Source organism: Cuculus canorus, chromosome 1 (assembly GCF_017976375.1).
Source record: "Cuculus canorus isolate bCucCan1 chromosome 1, bCucCan1.pri, whole genome shotgun sequence".
NCBI lineage: Eukaryota > Metazoa > Chordata > Aves > Cuculiformes > Cuculidae > Cuculus > Cuculus canorus.
Genome location: NC_071401.1, coordinates 147,134,920 through 147,154,012, shown reverse-complemented (window position 1 = coordinate 147,154,012; position 19,093 = coordinate 147,134,920). Strand labels below are relative to the sequence as shown.

At 42.8% G+C, this 19,093-nt stretch overlaps 1 protein-coding gene across 2 annotated transcripts in view; it reads left to right on the top strand.

The window, feature by feature from the left end:
• CHST11 (carbohydrate sulfotransferase 11) overlaps window positions 1-17,651 on the top strand; it is a 176,331-nt gene extending 158,680 nt beyond the window's left edge. For both annotated transcript variants that reach the window (XM_054088080.1, XM_054088071.1), the window contains exon 3: window positions 12,732-17,651. In XM_054088080.1, the coding sequence (XP_053944055.1) occupies window positions 12,732-13,580 (849 nt within the window). In that variant the 3' untranslated portion in view covers window positions 13,581-17,651. The remainder of the gene's footprint in view (window positions 1-12,731) is intronic.
• The last annotated feature ends 1,442 nt before the right edge of the window (window positions 17,652-19,093 follow it).

Here is a 19,093-nt window from a genome sequence, read left to right as displayed (position 1 = left end):
TCGAGCGCACGCTCTTGGCTCCCCTCGCCTGCATAGCTGAGTGTCTCGACCACACGCCTCAACTCACTCCTGGCTTTCAGACTAGAGTTCCTTTGGGCCAGAGGGTGCTGCGGGTTGGCACCTCTCTGCTGCTCGCCTTGCCCTGCTGCTCGGGGAGAAGGGATATCTCCCCTGTCTTTCAATGCCCTCCATGCTCACAAATGCCATGAGTGCATGCGTAACACTGCACTCAGCTCAGGGACAGCAAGGATCTGCTTTGAAGAATTGTACTTGCAGAGGCAGCTGAAAACTGGGTCCTGGCGCTCCTTTTTCTTCTGATCTTTGCTGGCATGCTCAAGCTGCAGGTGGGACAAGGCAGATGACAAGGATGTGAGAGTAGCAAAAAGGGAGCCAGCCCTTTCACCAGATAGAGAAGGAGCTGATGAGAGACTGGCACATGTTCAGCACCCGTGAAAGGAGCAGAGAGTAAGAAGACAGTGCTTGGCTGCTACCAGAGAAGGAACTCAAAAGCAAGAGCTCAGAGAAGCCTTTTCTGCTTGTTTTCTTGGGGAAGTTTAAAAAAGAATGAGCATTTAAAAAGAGGAGAAAAGATGATGTGCAATTTCTTTCAGGGTGTAGTTGAGGAAGCGTTTTCAAAAAATAGCTGCCATTTAAAGAAATACTAAGAATTTGTTCTTCCATTGTAAGTCAACATTTAGTATGCAGTTCCTAAATGGATCTGTTATGAGATTAGACAGAGGACCCTTAGAAATCGCAGTAAACACAGCTGTAGAGATGAGGAAAATTAACAAGGCATCATGCTAATAATTGTACCTTCCAGTTGTCTTAAATCACTGATGAAAGTTACTTTTAACATTGCACTCCTGCTCTGATGTAAGAAGGCTTAATGTGGAAAGTCAGATGCTTAAAAATACAAACAACACACTTTCATGTTTGTCAGGATTTTAAGTTCTTTTATTGTTGTGCTGAGGTCTCCCCCACTGCAGTTCAGAAGGACCAAGGGAGACAAGAAGTTTCCAGCGAGGGCCTGGTGGTCAGATCCACAGAGCATTGGTTGTTGTCATCTGCGTAGAGCTGGTGCAGTGGAGGGAGCAGGCTGGCATTTGGGAAGAGGCATTGGTGGCCAACAGAGTGGGCAGCCTCATGCACATACTTTTTGCTTCCCGGAGAAGCCTGGGGTGGAGTAATTTGTGGTCGGCCACTGGCAGTGAGTGTCTTTCAGTGCACAAAGACTGAAACATCTAGGTTTTTGTCAAAATCAGAAAATATTGCAAAAGCAAATAAATTCCTCTCCTGCGTCATGAGACATCTTCAGTATTTTTCTTTGGTCCTTCTTTGGTACTAATCCTGACAGTGTTAGGGTTGGACTGAATGACTGCTGCTGGCCCATTTGGGGCTGAGCATCCCTCAAAGTTGGAGTCACTGGTATTTATCTCCAGGTAGGAGAAATCAGACCTAGGAAGCTATTGATGAAACAGGCTTTCCATGTTAACCCAGAATTTTATTTCTGTACCAGCTCATTCTATGGCAGCAAGGTTTCCTGGGAAGCCTGTTGTAATTAAGATTATAACTGGATTCAAGCATTTTAATAGAAGAGGCCTTTTGTCTTTTCAAGCAGCGGGTCATCTAATTCTTTTTGTACAGCAGCAGAAAGGTGACAAGTTTCCGGTTAACTGTAATTAAGGCTGTGGAGAAAGAGCAACCCTGGTTAGTCGCCTTCTGTGATCATTAGTGAGCAGCACGGATAAACGTGCCAGAAAAAGTTACCTTGGAATAGCAAGGTTTAGTCTGAGCAAAATATAACCTCACCAAGGGGAAGTAAAATAAATTCAATGTTAATTTGTTAGTTTTAGGTGAAGAGAATAAAATACAATATCAAGTGTATTTAGGTATTTTGCCACTGTGTGTCCAAAGAATTCATTCAAATCATTAGGTGGATAAAAAGAGTCAGACTAAGATAGGAGATTAAATCTGTTCTTATTTCTGCCACTGACCTGCTGGGAGGGTGAGATCAGCTGTCTCTTCACTGTCTCCTCCAGGCCCTTGCATCGTCCAGTTAGACAGCAAGCAAGCCTCACAGGGGAGAGCTTACAGCAGGGTTATACACCCAGACATGATCACGCCTACTTTCAGCAGCCTATCTTAAAAAAATGAGCACCAAGTTTCTTGCTGGTGGCCTGAGCCTCTATCCCTGGTTTTGTAGGAGGGGACCATTTTAGAAGGGAACGTTCTGCAGCATTCCACACAAAGTGCCTGCCCTGGTCATGGGGGATGGGGGACTCAGTACAGCTAAGCACGTAATTATGGGGTTCTCCTCTCCTCCAGCAGGTTGGTAAAGCCTGTGAATTATATGAAAAAAAAAAAAAAATCGCTATGCAGCAACTATCTTCTGTTTTTTCTATTTGGGTTTCAGTAGCTTTGGAGCAATATTTGGTGCATTACACGCTGAGTTAAGAATTGGAAACGTATTATCCTGATTTAGCATGGGACAGAGCAAATTGTATTCAGTTAAAATAGCAGATATACTGCTGAGAAGAAAATAAGTATTTCTATTTGACTGTGTGACACCTAAGCTGCAAGCCAGAGGTACAGGAGGAGGATTTGTGTTACTGAGAAATCCATTAACATCATATGCCGGGTTGGAGTTGCTGGGGTGAGTGGGGCACGTGTGTCCCAGGCAGCTCCAACATTCCGGCTGCCTCCATCTTCTCCACCATGTCCTGTGCAGGTTCTTACATGTGTCTGTTGTGGTGGTGTCTGAGCACCTGTCTGGTCTCTGCCTGCCCTGTACTTTGATGTTCTTGTCTTTTCCTAAGGGAGATTTCATTCAAAGCACTAACTGGCTGTCAGCCTGTGTGGCTCTGCAGCATTTTCTGAAGGCCTTGTTCCTGAAGTGTATAAAATACCTACATTTGCAACGGTGAGCTTAGCTTCCAGAAGCTACTATCCCAGGTTTGTGAAGCTTGGTGGACCCACAAGGACTCAGCTGCCTGCATGGCAGGATTATTTGGGTCCCTCTGACATCTTCTCAGGCAAGTTCTTTGAGCTTCCCAATGCTGGAGATTCCTCATGCTGTTTCAGCACAGATATATCTTATCCATTCTGTTGGGATTTTTTTTTTACATCTAAACCGAATCTCTTTAGTTAGCTTTATTGTTACTTGTCCTAACTACAGTGAGTCCAGAGAGCAGATTATTCTCTTCATCCTTGTGGAATTTTTAATGTGTTTTTGTATTTACTTCATCCTGTTTCCTCTCTCCACCCAGTTTATCTCACCCCTACTACCAAAACTTCTTGCAACAGAGAAATAAATATCTGTTCAACGGAAAATAAATGTCAGGTTTTACATTGTCTCCTGGTTGCCAGCTACGTTGAAACGCGGTTTCTTATTCTGTTTTGTAAGGGCTACTCCCAGCTCCACCCTGCCTGACTCCATGCATCTCCAGCTCAGTGCTCCTCCTAGTGCACTGTTCATCAATGTCCATGGCATGCCTTTTCATAAACAGTTCTCAAGCCTTTCCTTGAAAACCACATCTACAGCTCCCACAGTAGAGATGTAATAGCAGAGTACAGCAGCTACAGGTCACTCCCTTGGCTTTTCCATGAGTTTCCCAACCCATGCACTCACCCCCAGGCTTGGGTTGTCCCAGTTTGTAATTTTATCTATGCTTTGATTGCAACCTGGGAGTCCTGAGATAAACAGTGGAAGTCCTTTGACCCTATCTTGTGAGACCTCATCTGGAGTATTGTGTCCAGTTCTGGAATCCTCAACGTAAGAAGAATATGGAACTGTTGGAACGAGTCCAGAGGAGGGCTACAAGATGATCAGAGGGCTGGAGCACCTTCCCATATGAAGACAGGCTGAGAGAGTTGGGGTTGTTCAGCCTGGAGAAGAGAAGGCACAGAGGAGATCTTATAGTGACCTTCCAGTACCTGAAGGGGCTACAGGAAAGCTGGAGAGGGGCTATTCATAAAGGCTTGTGGGGATAAGACCAGGGGGAATGGGTATAAACTGGAGAGGGGCAGATTCAGACTAGACATTAGGAAGAATTTCTTCTTTATGGAGTGATGAGACACTGGAACAGGTTGTCCAGGAAGGTTGTGGCTGCCCCATCCCTGGAGGTGTTCAAGGCCAGGTTGGATGAGGCCTTGGGCAGCCTGATTTAGTGGGATGTCCCTGGCCATGGCAGGGGGGTTGGAACTAGATTATCTTTAAGGTCCCTTCCAACCCTGACTATTCTATGATTCTATCCACAGTCCCTGGTGACTTGGAGGCAGTTCTGCAAGCCCAGCCCTTTCCCAAACATGTGGTGTATCCTCAGGAAGGGTCTTCCCCAGGTGAGGCCAGATGCAATCAGCTCCCCCTCAGCCTAGAAGATCAAGTGCAGCCTCGCACTCTTGGATGTAGCGTGCTGCTGTGTCCCACTGCCAGGTCCCTGCTTCCTGTCCCCAGCCGTGTGAGAGGAAACCTCCTTATTGCTGTATGTCTGTCAAATCACCCATTAGCATAGTTAAGTCCGTCAAGGCTGATAGGTAGGGGCTTCTACGGGCTACTTGAGGCTGCTTTGAGTGGCCAGTGTGTGAAGATGAAACATCCATCCTTGGGGACCGAGGGTGTTAGAAAGACTGCAGTTGTGTGTTACAGGTTATACGCACAAGTACAGAAGGTGTGAGCTCAGCTCCAACCATCACGTGTGTGCACATCTCTGTTTATCCATCGAAGGGGAAAGGTCAGAAAGTTTTAATTTTAAAATTAAATTCATAGGATAGGCAGACCTTTCAGCTTTTTAATACAAACAGTGATTTATGGTTGCACTTAAAGAATGAGCCAGGAGCGGACAAATTCATCATGCGCTGTCCTTTTCTGTCCAAGTGGGGGTGAGCCGCTTCAGCTGTGGTGTGGGGAGGTCGAGCTCCCAGCAGCAGAGCCTCTGCCGCAGGAAGGCACTGCAGTCCTACCACCCTCACCCTGCCACGGCAGCTGAAGTCCCGGCCTGGTGTTTCATCTGCTTCTTTTTACTGTGAGAAAAAATCAGGGATTGGCCATCTGCCAAATTCCTGTTCTCCCCCTCCCTTCCAACATCTGGTGCTAGCTGCTGGAAAGATGATGCAAAGTGCTCCTTGTACATGCAATGCAAGTCTCCAAATTTGTCTTCCATAAATAAAATCCCAAGAAACCTGCTGACATGAAGATATTTTTGCTTTAATTATTCCCAGCTCTAGGCTCCTCTGGCCTTCATGATGATTTCTTATCTCTCAGGTGTATTGCACTCAGACACACTCATTTCTATTTTGCTTGCCCTGTGTTGGTAAGACTCCCCTGGAGCTTCAGAACAGCAACATGCACAACAGCCTATCTTTCACCTGCTGTGTGGCCAGGCCATTGATCTTTCTGCCTGGTCTTTGTGGGGGCTTCCAAGTTTTCCATCTCCTTATTCAGAGGAGACATTTTACAGGATGTGTACATTAATCTTATTATCCTCAAACCCTACGTATTGTATGAGTTCTGACACCAGATAGTTTCGAGCAGGGAGAATAGGAATAGGCAGGCTTCCAAAGGTATTTGGGATTATCCAGGAGAAGGTGATATGTAGAAGGGGGGTTGCTCTTTTCTTCCCAAATCCATACCTTATTGTGTGTCAGAGTCTTAGGCTGATTAAAAGGCTGGTTTTAACATACAGATAGTGTCACTTGGTGTCGGTATGTGATTTTTCAAGGAGCTTTTTTGAATCATTTAGGCTCGCTGTGGTACTCTGCTTTCTCTCCCAGACAAAAGGCCCAATACTTAATGATCTAGTTGTGAGGTTTTCCCAGGAAACCATCAGCATCTGTGGCTGCATGTGTGCCTACTGCCAGATTTTGACTAGTTTAGTGTTGTTTCTTTCCTAGCATCCAGATCATGTACCTGGACAAAGAAGAGTGAATGCCAAAGGTGATGTGGGTTTGGGGTGTGTCATTACTCCAATAATCGTAGCCTCCAGAGCCAAAGTAATGCAAGTGCTGAATTACTTCACCCTTCCTTTATATTATACATGCGTGCACATGGATGAAGTTGCATAGGAAGAAGAAGGAGGGAATGTGTGAAGTAATTCAGGATTTTTGACAATACAGTGCTAGCAGCTACTGTGCACGACTGTTCTACTCTCAACAGCCTTGATCCTTCTTTTCAAAGCCCTGGTGCTTTCTGTGCAGAACTGAAAACGATGTGCTTATCTTGGGTTGCAATACAGACAATTATTTGAAAAAATGTATATTCGGCCTTATCTTCTTTGTGAGGCAATAAGTTCAATGCATGAAAGAAAGCAGCTTTGCAATATTTCAGGAGTTTCCGCCAGAGGATATAATTTGTCTCTAAAATTTTCTCAATTAGTAAGAACACTTCTAGGTTAATATTAGTTCTATTATCTTATATTATTCATTCACTCTGTAGAGACATATTCATACCAAATTTGTATTCCAGTTTGCTGTCTGCAAGTTGTCAGGGAAGATGTTAAGCATTTCCGTCTCCAGTAAACATAATGTGCTTCATAGTCTGCTTTATTGGACTCTGAACAAATATTGATTGAGGTTTTGGTGGGGTTCTCATTTGAGTGCTGGGAATTCTTTGAAAAAATTAAGTCAAGAGTCATATACTCTGAGTGTCAAAAAAATCAAAGTATGAAACATTGCAAAGCCATTACTTTAAAAAAATTATTGCGATCCAGGTCAGTTTAGTAAAATCCCTTTATCTAAAATGCAATTGTTCTATTAGATTCTGTGTTTTGAGTCACACAGCTATAGTTGTCTGACTGTCGTCTGTAGATATCTGCAAAGAGTAATAATTATTCATGGTGGTTTAAGAAATGCTTGGACTGTCGAGTACGAAAAATTGTTAGTTTCCCTTTATCGTCTAATGTTGAAAGTTTTTTAAAAAAACAATCTAGAATTTGGTGTATAGAATATATATACACCAACTAGAGTAGTTATGGACCCAAGCTCTAAAAGTCAAGTATTAAAATAATCTAAAGTATGTTTGTAACTTCAAGGCTGTCCATAAAGTTTGGAGGAATCCCATTCATGCTTTTTGTGTGAAAAATGGATTGGAAATGTGCTTGCATGTAACCTCCTGCTCAAAAAACATTTTGGAAGATATAAATAATACCAATAAACATTTTATATATTGAACAATAAACACCTAGAATTTTGATAATGTGGTTGGTGGGCTCAGGGAAGGCTAGCTGTGAGATTTTAGACAACTGAAATACTCATCTCTTGATGTCCCATAATTAGGACCATTAGTGCCACCTATAGTTAGTCTGTCTGACACTTTTCACATTAAGACCTTGTTTTCCAATGGTTTATGGCTCTGCTGTGCACACCTTCTAAACAAATACCACTTAGAAGAATTTGATGAAGATGAGCTCTTCTTAACAGTGCTACCGGATAGACCCAACTGGGTGTTCAGCAGAGATGCATCCGATTTTGATTGATAGCTGCTTAGACCATAGATAAGGCGAATGCCACGACAACTTGCTTAGTTCTAGTATAGGACAGAATCCAAACTTCCAAACACAAGTCTAACTGAAGAATTAAAGGCAGACACAAAGTCTTTGTTAATGCAGATCTGAAGAGAAAAAGCAGTTTAGCAGGTCATGGGACTGCAAACCCCATTCACAATATATGTTACCCTTATTCCACTCTAAGCGAATTTGTTAATGTTGCTTGTTAGTCTGTCATGCCCCAGTGTCATGTTAGCACTCAAAATGTAGGCTGGATGTGAGCCTTGTTACAGTAACATGCAGAACTAGCAGCAGATGCAGGCAGTGCAGTAGAAGTAAATAAAACACTGCCTTGGAATTGTGGTGCATATTTCTTTGCACACTAATTTTTTATAGCAAGATAAAATTTAATTTTGAGTGACACTTGGGTATTTCCATTCTTCTATTACAAAAATGCTTTCAGTGCAAGTACCTGTGACTTGGATAAATCTCTGCTCCTAGTTTGCAGTACACTACTGCATTCAGAAAAAAAACATTAATAAAAAGTGTCCTCTGTTTAAATCTGAACTTGCTGCTTGGCCATCAAGCTTGGAAAGGCCCTCAAAGATTATTTTATCCTGCTGTGCCTAAGTAACCAGAAGAAAATATCTCCCAGCTCATTACTGTGATTTACCTTGAATAACCTTTGCATGTCATGAGTGGATGATTGTCAGTCAGCATGTGTATTTCTGGTCAGTATATTCTTTAGTACATTACACTCAAAGTTCCTGTATCCATGTGCGCCCCCCTCCGCCCCCCCGCTATACAGAAGACATCCACGTGAACAGAGTGTGCTGGACTTAGCTTTCCTCCCTCGTTGTTAGGTTGGGATTGATGGAGATGAGAAACTTCTGGGATCAGAGTGTCCCTAGACTACTTTTTTTCGTTCTTTTAAATGCTGCTGAGCTTGAGTCTCCCGCTGCTCTTGTTGCCTCCCTGTTCAACTCAGTTGCTGCATCAGAAAAGGAAGAAAAACTTTGATTTTGACGTGGCCTTCTTCTCTGTCCCCTGTTACAGCTTCTGCAGGCAAAAAAAAACTATGATCAAGTGCATCTATGGTGTTGTCAGTACTTTCGGGAAAGAATGGATCCTTTTAGCAGATACCTTCCCAAAGCCTTTAGTGCCCAGTTGAAGTGTAAGATGAACTATCAGAGGACAGACACGAGCACTGGCTATGTCACCATCTCCACACTACTGTCAGGGTAACATACGCACATGCTTAAAAAGGCCCTCTCCAAAAGTGGAGTGAATTTAGGCCATTACTGACTGTGGCTTCTTGAACTGCGGCATCAGCAGAGATCTCTGGTAAAGACCATAGATGCAGCAATCAGTGTCCAGGCAACAGCTGCACTCTCACAACTCCACTGTAGCCACATCTATAACAGCTTTGGAAAAAGACAGTTGGCGGCCCTTATTGTTTGACTTGCCCTTCACCATCCATGGGTTTAAAGATATCTGTCCCTTGGATCTTCTCTCTCTGGCTGCTTAAATCTGTAGGGTATATTTTCCTTGCTGGTTGTGAGCACCGTTTCACCAGCCAAGCAGACCTCTACTTTAAATAAATGTAGTTCCAGTTTCATGTAATCTTATTCTTTTCCCTGTTCCCCTCAACAGCTTTGGGAGAGGAACTATTATGTGGCTTAAAAGCCTTGCCTGTAATTTAAAAGGAGGAGGAACCAGATTAGCATCAGATAATTCAGTGTTAATGTATCATTTCAAAATACCCAATTGACAAACGCTGTTATGATTACTTCACATGGTGCTGTAGGCTCTGGGGAGCATGGAGCATGTCCTCTGGGATTTGCAGCTTGCAAGGAAGAGTTTGGTTGTTCTGCAGGAGCTCCGTTAGAGGCTCTCTGGTGCCTTACCTGACTTTTCACTAGTGCAGTACTTTCATGGCACCCACTCTGTCAGCAAGAGGGCTGTTATCATTAAACCTCAAGGAGAGCTAGCAGGACTCCCTGCTTCTCTGGGAGAAGCTGATAGGTCAGCTCTTCGAGGGAGCATCGGGTATGTTAGTCAGCTGCAGAAGGAAATGAGTTTTGATACAGCTAGCATTGTCCTAGGACAGTCACTAAATTGGTGCTTTTTTTCAGTAAGCTGAAATCAATAGGCAACAACAAAGAAAAAGGAAGTAGGCCTTTCAAAATTAGATTTCCTATGTGGTCTTTCATCCATCAGCCATACCAAATAGTGCTGTAATTTATTAGAACAGGGCAATACCTTTTTTTAGTGTTTCACTCCTGTTTAATACCTGTTCTGTGTGCCATCAGACAGGCCAGAGCATGTGCAGAGCTGACCCTGGTGTGTGGTCTATACTTCGGAAATGTAGCTAACCAATCTTTTATGCCATTTTGTCCCTGTTAAAAAGAGTGGTAGACAAGTATCTCAAATGCATCTTCAAAATGCATGAGTGTCATCTTTTAAGTGAATGTAATGTAGTACAATCTCATTTACCGTTGCAGGAACTAAGGCTGCATTTTCCCCTGTACTCCAAATGCCTGAAAAATCTCATTTATGTTAATATATGGGGAAGTGGTGCTTAGCTTATCGATGTAGGAATGAAATCAGGAGGAAAGCACAGCTCTACAAAGATTCATTTGCAGATTGGCATCTGAATAGAGTATCAAATCTGACCTTCTATCTAATACTAGCCATAGAATCTCATCCACTTAATTCTGTATTTATCCCAAGAACAGCAACGGAAAAGCAAATACGGTGCATTAACAGATTGCAGTGTAGCAATATATTCAGGCATTTCTTTTTTTTTACAGTAAAGCCAGAGGCAAACAGCAGGACTGTGCTATATGATATTGATGAAAATCTGCAGGAAGAGAGATTTCAGCATTTTGTCTGTCTGCAGAGAAGAATTTGTATGTCTTTGTGTTTGCATAGGGTTTTGTTTAGATCTTTGAAGATCATTCACCGGTAACACTAACCAGTGTAGAGCTGACCATTAGTTCTGTGTCATTTCTGATAACAGCATAATTTGAAACATGGATTTTAGTTTTTATTTAACAGATAAAGTAATCTTCTTCATAAATATGTGTGGTTCTTGACAACTGCTTTCTAACATCTTATTTTGAAACTCCCTGCTAGTCAGTTTTCCTGCACATTCACATCTGGCTTCTCATCTCTTGGACTATAACACAAAACTGCCCTTGAAATGCACCTGGGAGGTATTTGGGGGATACCACACATGCACAAGAACACAAGCCAAGCTGTCTAAAAGAGCTGCACTGGGCTGTCGCATGTTTCAACCATTAGCCTACATTTTGTTGAACAAAGCGGCTAAAGAGATGAGACGAGGAAAGTATCAAGTAATTCAGAGGAGAGGTGGTGGGTGGCAATGTACAAAATACAGAAGTCCCAGACTTGCAATATAAATACTGCCCTGAAGAAAAAAATCTTCCTGCCCAAACTTGAGGTGCACCAGCCCCTTAGTGTTGCCCGTTCATCAAAAGCATTACTCTGCAACCCACCACAGCGCAGAGGAAGGAAGAGTCTCTGGAACTCATGTGTTGCAAAAGTATTTGCTGCCTCTTGGGTGGGTGAAACCTGAGTTCTTAGGTTTCATTCTATCACCTTTCCTTCTGAAGCTCAGAAATGCTTCAGCTGGCTTTGTCTCATCTTGGGGTTTGGTTTGGGTTTTGCCTGAAAAGTGCATTTGTATCTTGTTCTTGGGGGGATTTTTTTAATATGAATTAGGGCTAACCACTGGTATTGAAAGCAGAGATTTGACCGATGACTGCAGGAACGGGAGTTGCAGTATGAACCCTTAAACTGGTGCAAAACCAGTTGTCAAGGGTATGACACCAGTGAGGGGGAAGACCCATATAAACAAATGCTAAATACTCCTATAGTCTATGTATACTGTCTGCACTGCCTTAACTGCTTCATCGGACCATCCTGTGATTCCCCTTAACCTAACAAGAAGGCATCAGATAAGCACTTCAAAAGACTCAGCATTCAAGAAGGAATCTCAGACCTCCTTGCTTATCAAATTGGAGGGTCAATACTTGCCTTAATACTTGTCGTTAAAGCTAAACTAATTATTCTGCGTAAGGCTTTTTGAAATGCACAGGTTAAGTAAAGATAAATAACATTACCAAAACCTTCCTGCTGTTGCTTTGATTCAATTTATTCAGAATATATAAAAAGGTTTTTGTAGTGAGGGTAAGTCTGCAGAGCCATACATGCCATACAGAGACACCTCAGGTGGTGTCTCTGAGTAGCCAAACACAGGAGCCCTGTGTTGGCGTGGTCCTTTGCTTGGGCTAATACTCCCAGTTTCCCAGAGCAGCTCATTACCTGCCTTAGCAGGAGCTCACATGAACTGTTGTTGCTAAACACAATCTGGGCAGGAGGTGGCTGGTGGTGACAGCGTGGCCATCTCCATGCAACTGCCTTGTGGTTCCCCCATAAGCCTCTCCAAAGCACCCAGTAACAGTAACAGCAGAAAGTTAGGGCACTATTAACAAAATAGTAAGGGGCTGTGGTTGAGTGTAGTGCTCTGTATATGAGTGTCAGAAAGCAATGCGTTCTTTCCTTCTCTGTTAATATGGCTTTAGGAGAGAGGCAAATTTATAGCTAATACTTACCCTGCTCCTCAGAAAGTCACATCTGAGTGAATGTTCCCCTTGGGGAGTAGCAGGAATCTCCATGAACTTCATTTCTTCTGCCAAGGTCACAGCCAAAAAAAACAAGCTAAGATTATTAATTCTCAAGCATAAAAGACATCAGCAACAAGAACCACATACTGTTTTTATGTTGACAAATTTTCTGAATCTGGAGTCTTCCCTGTCTCAGCAGCAAAGGGTCAGGCAGGGTCCAGCACTGCTGTAGCTGTGAGACAGACTGCAGAGTGGTGGGGAGATCCATTTTCCACGACTAAGAAAAGCAGTGACTGCATCTCAGGATGAAGGTGCTGTAAATACACTTGACAGTAGGCTGTGTGAGAACTTGTGCTCCTTTGCGTAAGCTTCAAAGCAAAACCCTGAACACCTCGTGAATAGCATTCACACAGCACAGAAGAATTTTGGAGGCCAAAGGGCTTGTCTTTTAGCACAGGAACAGTTTTACACAGCCATATAATGAACTGTTCTATACATGCTTATCTACTTATCTGCTTTTCTATGAATTTGTACAGTAAGCAAAAAGGGAGGAAGAGTTTCCCGCCTGCTTGACTTACTGATGCATGTGCTTTCTTTGCAGTTGTCCAACACAGCAATTCTTCATCAGATTAGACGAGACCAAGTGACAGATACATGCCGAGCAAACAGTGTATCTAGCAGGAAGCGCCGTGTGCTGACGCCCAACGATCTCAAACACTTGGTCGTGGACGAAGATCATGAAATGATCTATTGCTATGTTCCGAAAGTGGCCTGTACAAACTGGAAGAGAGTCATGATGGTTTTGACAGGAAGAGGCAAGTACAGCGATCCGATGGAAATCCCAGCCAACGAAGCCCACGTGTCTTCAAACCTGAAGACCCTCAACCAGTACAGCATCCCAGAGATCAACCACCGCTTGAAAAACTACATGAAGTTCCTCTTTGTTCGTGAGCCTTTTGAAAGACTGGTGTCAGCATATAGGAACAAGTTCACACAAAAGTACAACACTTCCTTCCACAAGCGATACGGCACCAAAATCGTGAGGCGCCAGAGGAAAAATGCAACCCAGGAAGCTCTGCGTAAAGGTGATGATGTGAAATTTGAAGAGTTTGTGGCATATCTCATCGACCCGCATACCCAAAGAGAAGAGCCCTTCAATGAGCACTGGCAAACTGTGTACTCCCTCTGCCACCCTTGTCACATTCACTACGACCTCATAGGAAAATACGAAACACTCGAAGAGGATTCAAACTACATCCTCCAGCTGGCGGGAGTAGGCAACTACCTGAAGTTCCCCACCTATGCAAAGTCTACGAGAACTACTGATGAAATGACCACAGAGTTCTTCCAGAATATCAGCTCTGAGCACCAAACGCAGCTGTATGAAGTCTACAAACTAGATTTTTTAATGTTCAATTACTCAGTGCCAAGCTACCTGAAAATGGAATGAGGGATGGGTCAGGGGAGAGAAAGCCTGTTTTATTTAAGATTTTTATTTGTCATAATAAATATGGAGAATGAGTTATTTTGTAAATTAATATTTTCTTTTTTTTGAATGATGCTGCGAGCAGCACAGTCAAAATTATTTAAATCAACTGTAAGAAAGGACAGCTCTCTTTGCAGGGTAACAGGATTGTGATGATCTAGTTGTAGAAATGAATAATACTGCAACACTTTAAAAAATGTTAATTGTGGTCTGGTGAATTTCATTGATCTTGCATTCCTCCAATTCTAATTAATGTTATTTATACTTATTTAAAACATAGTCTCTTGGTAGGTGTCACTTCAGCAGCAGGGATAAGATAACATTTGGACAAAAGGCATTTGGTTTTGTGCTTTCCTCAGTTGAGCTTATCTCTGGGTAATAATATCCTTCCATTAGCTGTTGATGCAGGTAAATACGGGAGTGGCTCCTGACACCGCACGCTTTGAGAAGAATGGTGAAAATAATTTCTTCAGAAGGTTATATTGCACTTAAGGGTACTAAAAAAAAAAAAATGTCTTTCTAGCCCTGAAAAGGGAAGGTAAAACAGATTTAGATGGATTCATGATATCTCAAACCCATGACTGAAAGAAATGTGAATGTATTCCTTGGGAAGAGAAACCATGAACTTTTTATCTGGACTTAGTGATTTTATCAAGAATATGACCAGTCTTGTCTCTTAATTCAAAGCCTGCCAGCCCAAATGAATGCAGATTGGGTGATCCATCAGAAAAAAATCAGCATTTTGAAAGAGATTTTTGAAAGCCCAAAGCAGTTGACATTCACTTAGATAATATCCAGGATGGGAGTGGGGGGAGCTCAATCGTCTGTTAATCATGCTTCCCTAACTGATCTTAAGACGGGCAAACAAAATTGGCTCAGAAAACACTGGTCATGATACGTTGCTGTAAAGGATGTGGGCATGTTATTTGAAAAGTCGGAAAGTCATCTTCATGTTGATCTCTGAGCATGCAAGGCAATAAAAAGAAGATCTAATCTTCTTACATGCTGGTTTCATGGCTTTTTCCTAAGGTGAAGGGGAAGTCATCTTTTTTTATTGATGCCCAAATACCATTGAAAGGGATGTTTCTAGTTTCCAGTGGGTTGGTTATTTCATCTAAGTGTGCTCTTCTATGAGATCATGACCTTTTTATTTTAGATGAACATCACAGTAGCAGTTGTTTTGTATATAACAGCTTGTTGGGACGGTAGATTGTACCAGGCATGGCAAACAAAGCAATAGTTTTGGGCAAGCAAGTAGTAATCTAATCACAGCAAATAAATAACAAAAAATGAGATTTCAGTGCGGATCTCTTAGCAAGCTCAGTGTGCAAAACTACAGGCTTCTCCAAATGTTTGCTTTAATTTGATGCAGGTAAGGTCTATCGCCAAGCAGACGGCAGGCGCCTGCCTGGGGGACGGTCTGGAGCCAACCCATCCTGGGCCAGCAGTGCCAGCAGCCAGCTGATGGGCAGAAGGAGGCAGAGGTTTAAGTCAAGACACTTGTGGGAACCTAAAATCTATTTTAAAGTTAATTGATATTTAAAATAGGATTTTGGCTTGCCTGCGTGTCAAGCTTATGATCAAATCAAACACTCCCAAAATTAGCAAATATTTAAATAAACTCAGATAAAGGCAGAGCTCTTTCGACAATATTGGAGCCAGATCCTGAAAACATCATATTGTACAGTAGCCAAATTACATCCACTGAATTATATTAGTCTCCAGGATACATATGTAGTTAAAGAAGAAAAATAGGTTCCATCTTATTTTATAAAAATAAGTCACTGAATAGATCTCAGTGAAGAACAAATTAACATAACAAACAGCAGCTGAAGTGCTTTCACAATTGGGTTTGTTCTTAGCCTGGATTTGGGTCAGTATTTTTTTTTTATCATGCCCTACAAATAAATCTCTCGTCCATTCTGGAACAGCCACAGTTTTCATAACCCAGGTCCTGTTTATAAGGCAGAGCGCTGACCCAGTGGCTAGTGAAGAGCTCCCTGCACCTGACGGCTCTGAATTCCTGAGTGGTTGCTGATTGCTGACTGGTGTTTCACTTGAAAGCAGTTTTGTCTCATTGAGAGTATGCGAAGCTGTTGCAAGTGCCTATCACGGTGTGCCCTAGCCTTCTTCTGTTTGTAGTTCAATGGTTATATGTTTGTTAAAAAAAAAAAAAAAAGAAACTGTCTGAGGGTAAGATTTCCCCTCTCCCCCTCCAGTATTTCCCACAAGTTATTTGTGTGGTTGTTTGGTCTTGTATCCAATAGTGCTCATATTTTGGTCCAATTTTCTCTTCAGTTAATTCCACCAACAGATTGTGATGTGATTTTTTTTCATTTAAGCAAAAAGTTGCTTCTGAAAGTAAATATTTATAAAATGGGATGTACTTTCCTTTCTTTTTGTACTTCTTGTCATCACCGTATTTTTATCTGTTCTGAAATCCTCTCTTTAGTTTCACTGCTTTGGAGACAAAAAAAAACCCTATTTGACAGCTATGACAGAAAAGCTTTAGGTGAAGAACATGTTCAGGAGATCTGAGGGGTGAGCACTGCTGGAGGTAGGATTTTTAGCCGCAGCTTTGGGTTTGATTACCCAGATTCTGCCTCCCTGTAGAGGGCTGCCCTACAGGCAGATGCTCAGCACTGAGATGTCTTTTATGTGGTCTTAAGTGGGTACTTAAAAGGCACTTGCTTTTTAAAAATCTTGATCCCAGACTACCACAAACTGTCCATTTCGCTGATGTGTCTATTTTGGGGTGCTGTGAATGGGCTGTAGATTTGTGTTTAAAATGAACCGCTGACATGCTGGATATGATCATATCCTGCATAGTGAGCACAAAGCCCTCACCAGGTCAGAGGAGGACCACAAATGTTAAGGAATAGCCCTTTTTCTTTTTACTTTATTGGGTGTGTTGTTTAGACTGAGCCACAAAAATATCTTTTCACTGCACCCACACAGGATGGCATTCAGGGTGGTTCCTCCTTATCTCCGAGATCTGGCAGCCACCAACTGCAGTGACAGGACAGCCAGGGACCTGGGTTGGTTTTACCCCTACCTCTTCACTGGGTTTCCCAGCTGGAGGAACAGAGGGGCTGGTCTGCTCCAGAGCCCCATCTCGTTCTTAGGTTCATTTCTGCTGCGGCCACAGCTGGTCCTGGGAGACAAATGAACAAAATGACAGCCACAGCTAAATGCAAAATACAGAAGTGTCATTGAGGCTTTGAGAGCCACCCAGGGAGCTGCTGTTTTAGAAGGTTGTACATTAGTTATGGTCAAGCAGTGGTGAAAGCGGAGAGGATGGTTCCATTCCCCACCCCTGTCCCCAGTCCTTTCAAAGCTCCTGGGCTCAAGAAGTGGTGGTCCCCATCTCTGATCAGCCAGTGCCTCCCTGTCATTTGGCAGGGCCAGCGCTGAGTCCAGCAGTGCCTGTGGCTCTTCATCCAGCATGATACCCACAGCTGGACGTTCATTCCCCACAGACGGCCCCAAGCACCTTAATCTGGAACCCAGGCTAGATTGGGCTCATCTAAACATGGTGGTGACTTCTGGGCAGTGGGAGGCCCCTCCAAACCTGACTTGGTCCATGCTTCAGCCTCTTTGTAAACCATGTTCATTATGACATAAATTTGCAAACTGCCTGAACAATGCGCTGCATAAGACAAGTAAAATAATCCACAAGCGGAAGTGCTTTTAGAAGTAAATTGACCCCAGGTGTTTTAGGGTTTCACTGTAGTCTGCTGCACTTTTCAGGTACAAAAAGGGACTGTCCTTACTATTACTCTTGTTACAGAGAGTGTTATTTTCTTACATGCATGCACAATACAATGTGTACGAATAATTTAACATCGATGTGGGGTTGGATTTTTTTTTTTAAACCTATTTGTATGCAGTAGAAGGCTTGTTGTAGAAAAGTATCTCCTCATACCTAAATTTACTGTTAATAAAGAAAAAAGCTAAATTATACATTGCCAACACAAGTGTGAACTGCTCATGAATCTTTCCTTAAAAGAAGCCATTCAAGCCTGATTATTTTTCTAAGTAACTTCAATTAAATTGAAGAAAGAAAGTTTCTCTCTGTGTGCTTTATTTCTGGTTCATGCTTTCAGGGTGGACTTTTCAGGGTGGACTTTTCAGGGTGGGCTATTGGTCTGCATGGCTTTGCTTTCCCACAAGGGTTATTGTGGCAGGACAATCAGAAAGCTAAAAATTATCTAATGCTATGGAGCAGGAAAGCTAAAGTAATCTAACAATATCCCTCTTGCTCCCTTCCTTCACAGGTTCCCAGCCAGCAAGGACGAGGGCTGTGAGTTTAAGGCCAGTAACATGCCCAGAAACTTCAAGCAAGGATGTTTTAGAGTCAGTCAGATGAGCCATGTACTTGCCCACCTTCATGTGAATTCATGAACATTGACTTTGAGTTAAACATTTCCCACAGTCCCCAAACCTACACGGTCTCGTGCATGGTTTTTAGAGGCCACATGTAACCCAGAAGCAGAAACTTTCAGCTGGGCTTTGAAGACAGAATTGAATGGGGAAATCGGCACCATAAATTATACTTAGTAAAAACATGCATTTAGGCAACTGCTGCTCCCTGTTGTGACTGTGTTGTTGAAAGGTACCCTGGAGCTCATCTGGGCCACCCTAATGCTGAAGGTTACCAAGACTAAGTTTGGGTGACCAAGACTTCAGCACATTTAGGGATGGGAGGGCCCACAGCCTCTCTGGGACACCTGTTCCAGTGCTGTACTACCCGTCCAGCAGAGACCTCTTTTTTTTTTTTTTTTCTAGTGGTCACTGTGAAACTTGTAACCTTTAATATGTGTCCATTCTCTGTCACTACTGGAGGAAGTGTTTGGATTCACTTCCATTGTAAGTCTCCTTCAAATAGTTGTAGAGTGCTATTAGATTGCCAGTTAGTCCTGTCATTACTAGATTAAATATGGCTCGATGTCTCAACATCTCCTGGTAGGTAATATGCTTTAGGTCACTGAACATCTTGGTACTCTATCGCTGTAAACTCCCCAGCATCTCAACATCTGTCTTGAATTGGGGAGGACCTCCATACTGGATGCCATATGCTGGATGCAGCACTGCCAGTGGCAAACAGACTATTAAATCTGCAAGCTTCACTCCTCACAATGCAAACATTATCCACAATGAGAGCAGAGACAAAGGGAAAACAGGAAATCTACTGAGTAGGTGTCATAGCACATGGTGGGTCACTGGCTGTGTTTAGAGCCCAAGCCCATTCTCACCTCAAACGCCCCACCACCCTGCATGCCCTAATTAATAGGCAGAATTGCAGCATAGCGTCCTGAAATCAAAGCCTGGCTGTGCAGCATTAAGACAAAAACCTTCACATTTTAAAACATCAGTGATTTGTTTCCTCTACATTCTCAGTCAGAGAGGAAGATAATTAAGGAGGTCTCAAGAAAGACTCAAAGTGTGTGACTAGCCTGGCTCAAGCCACTGTGTTG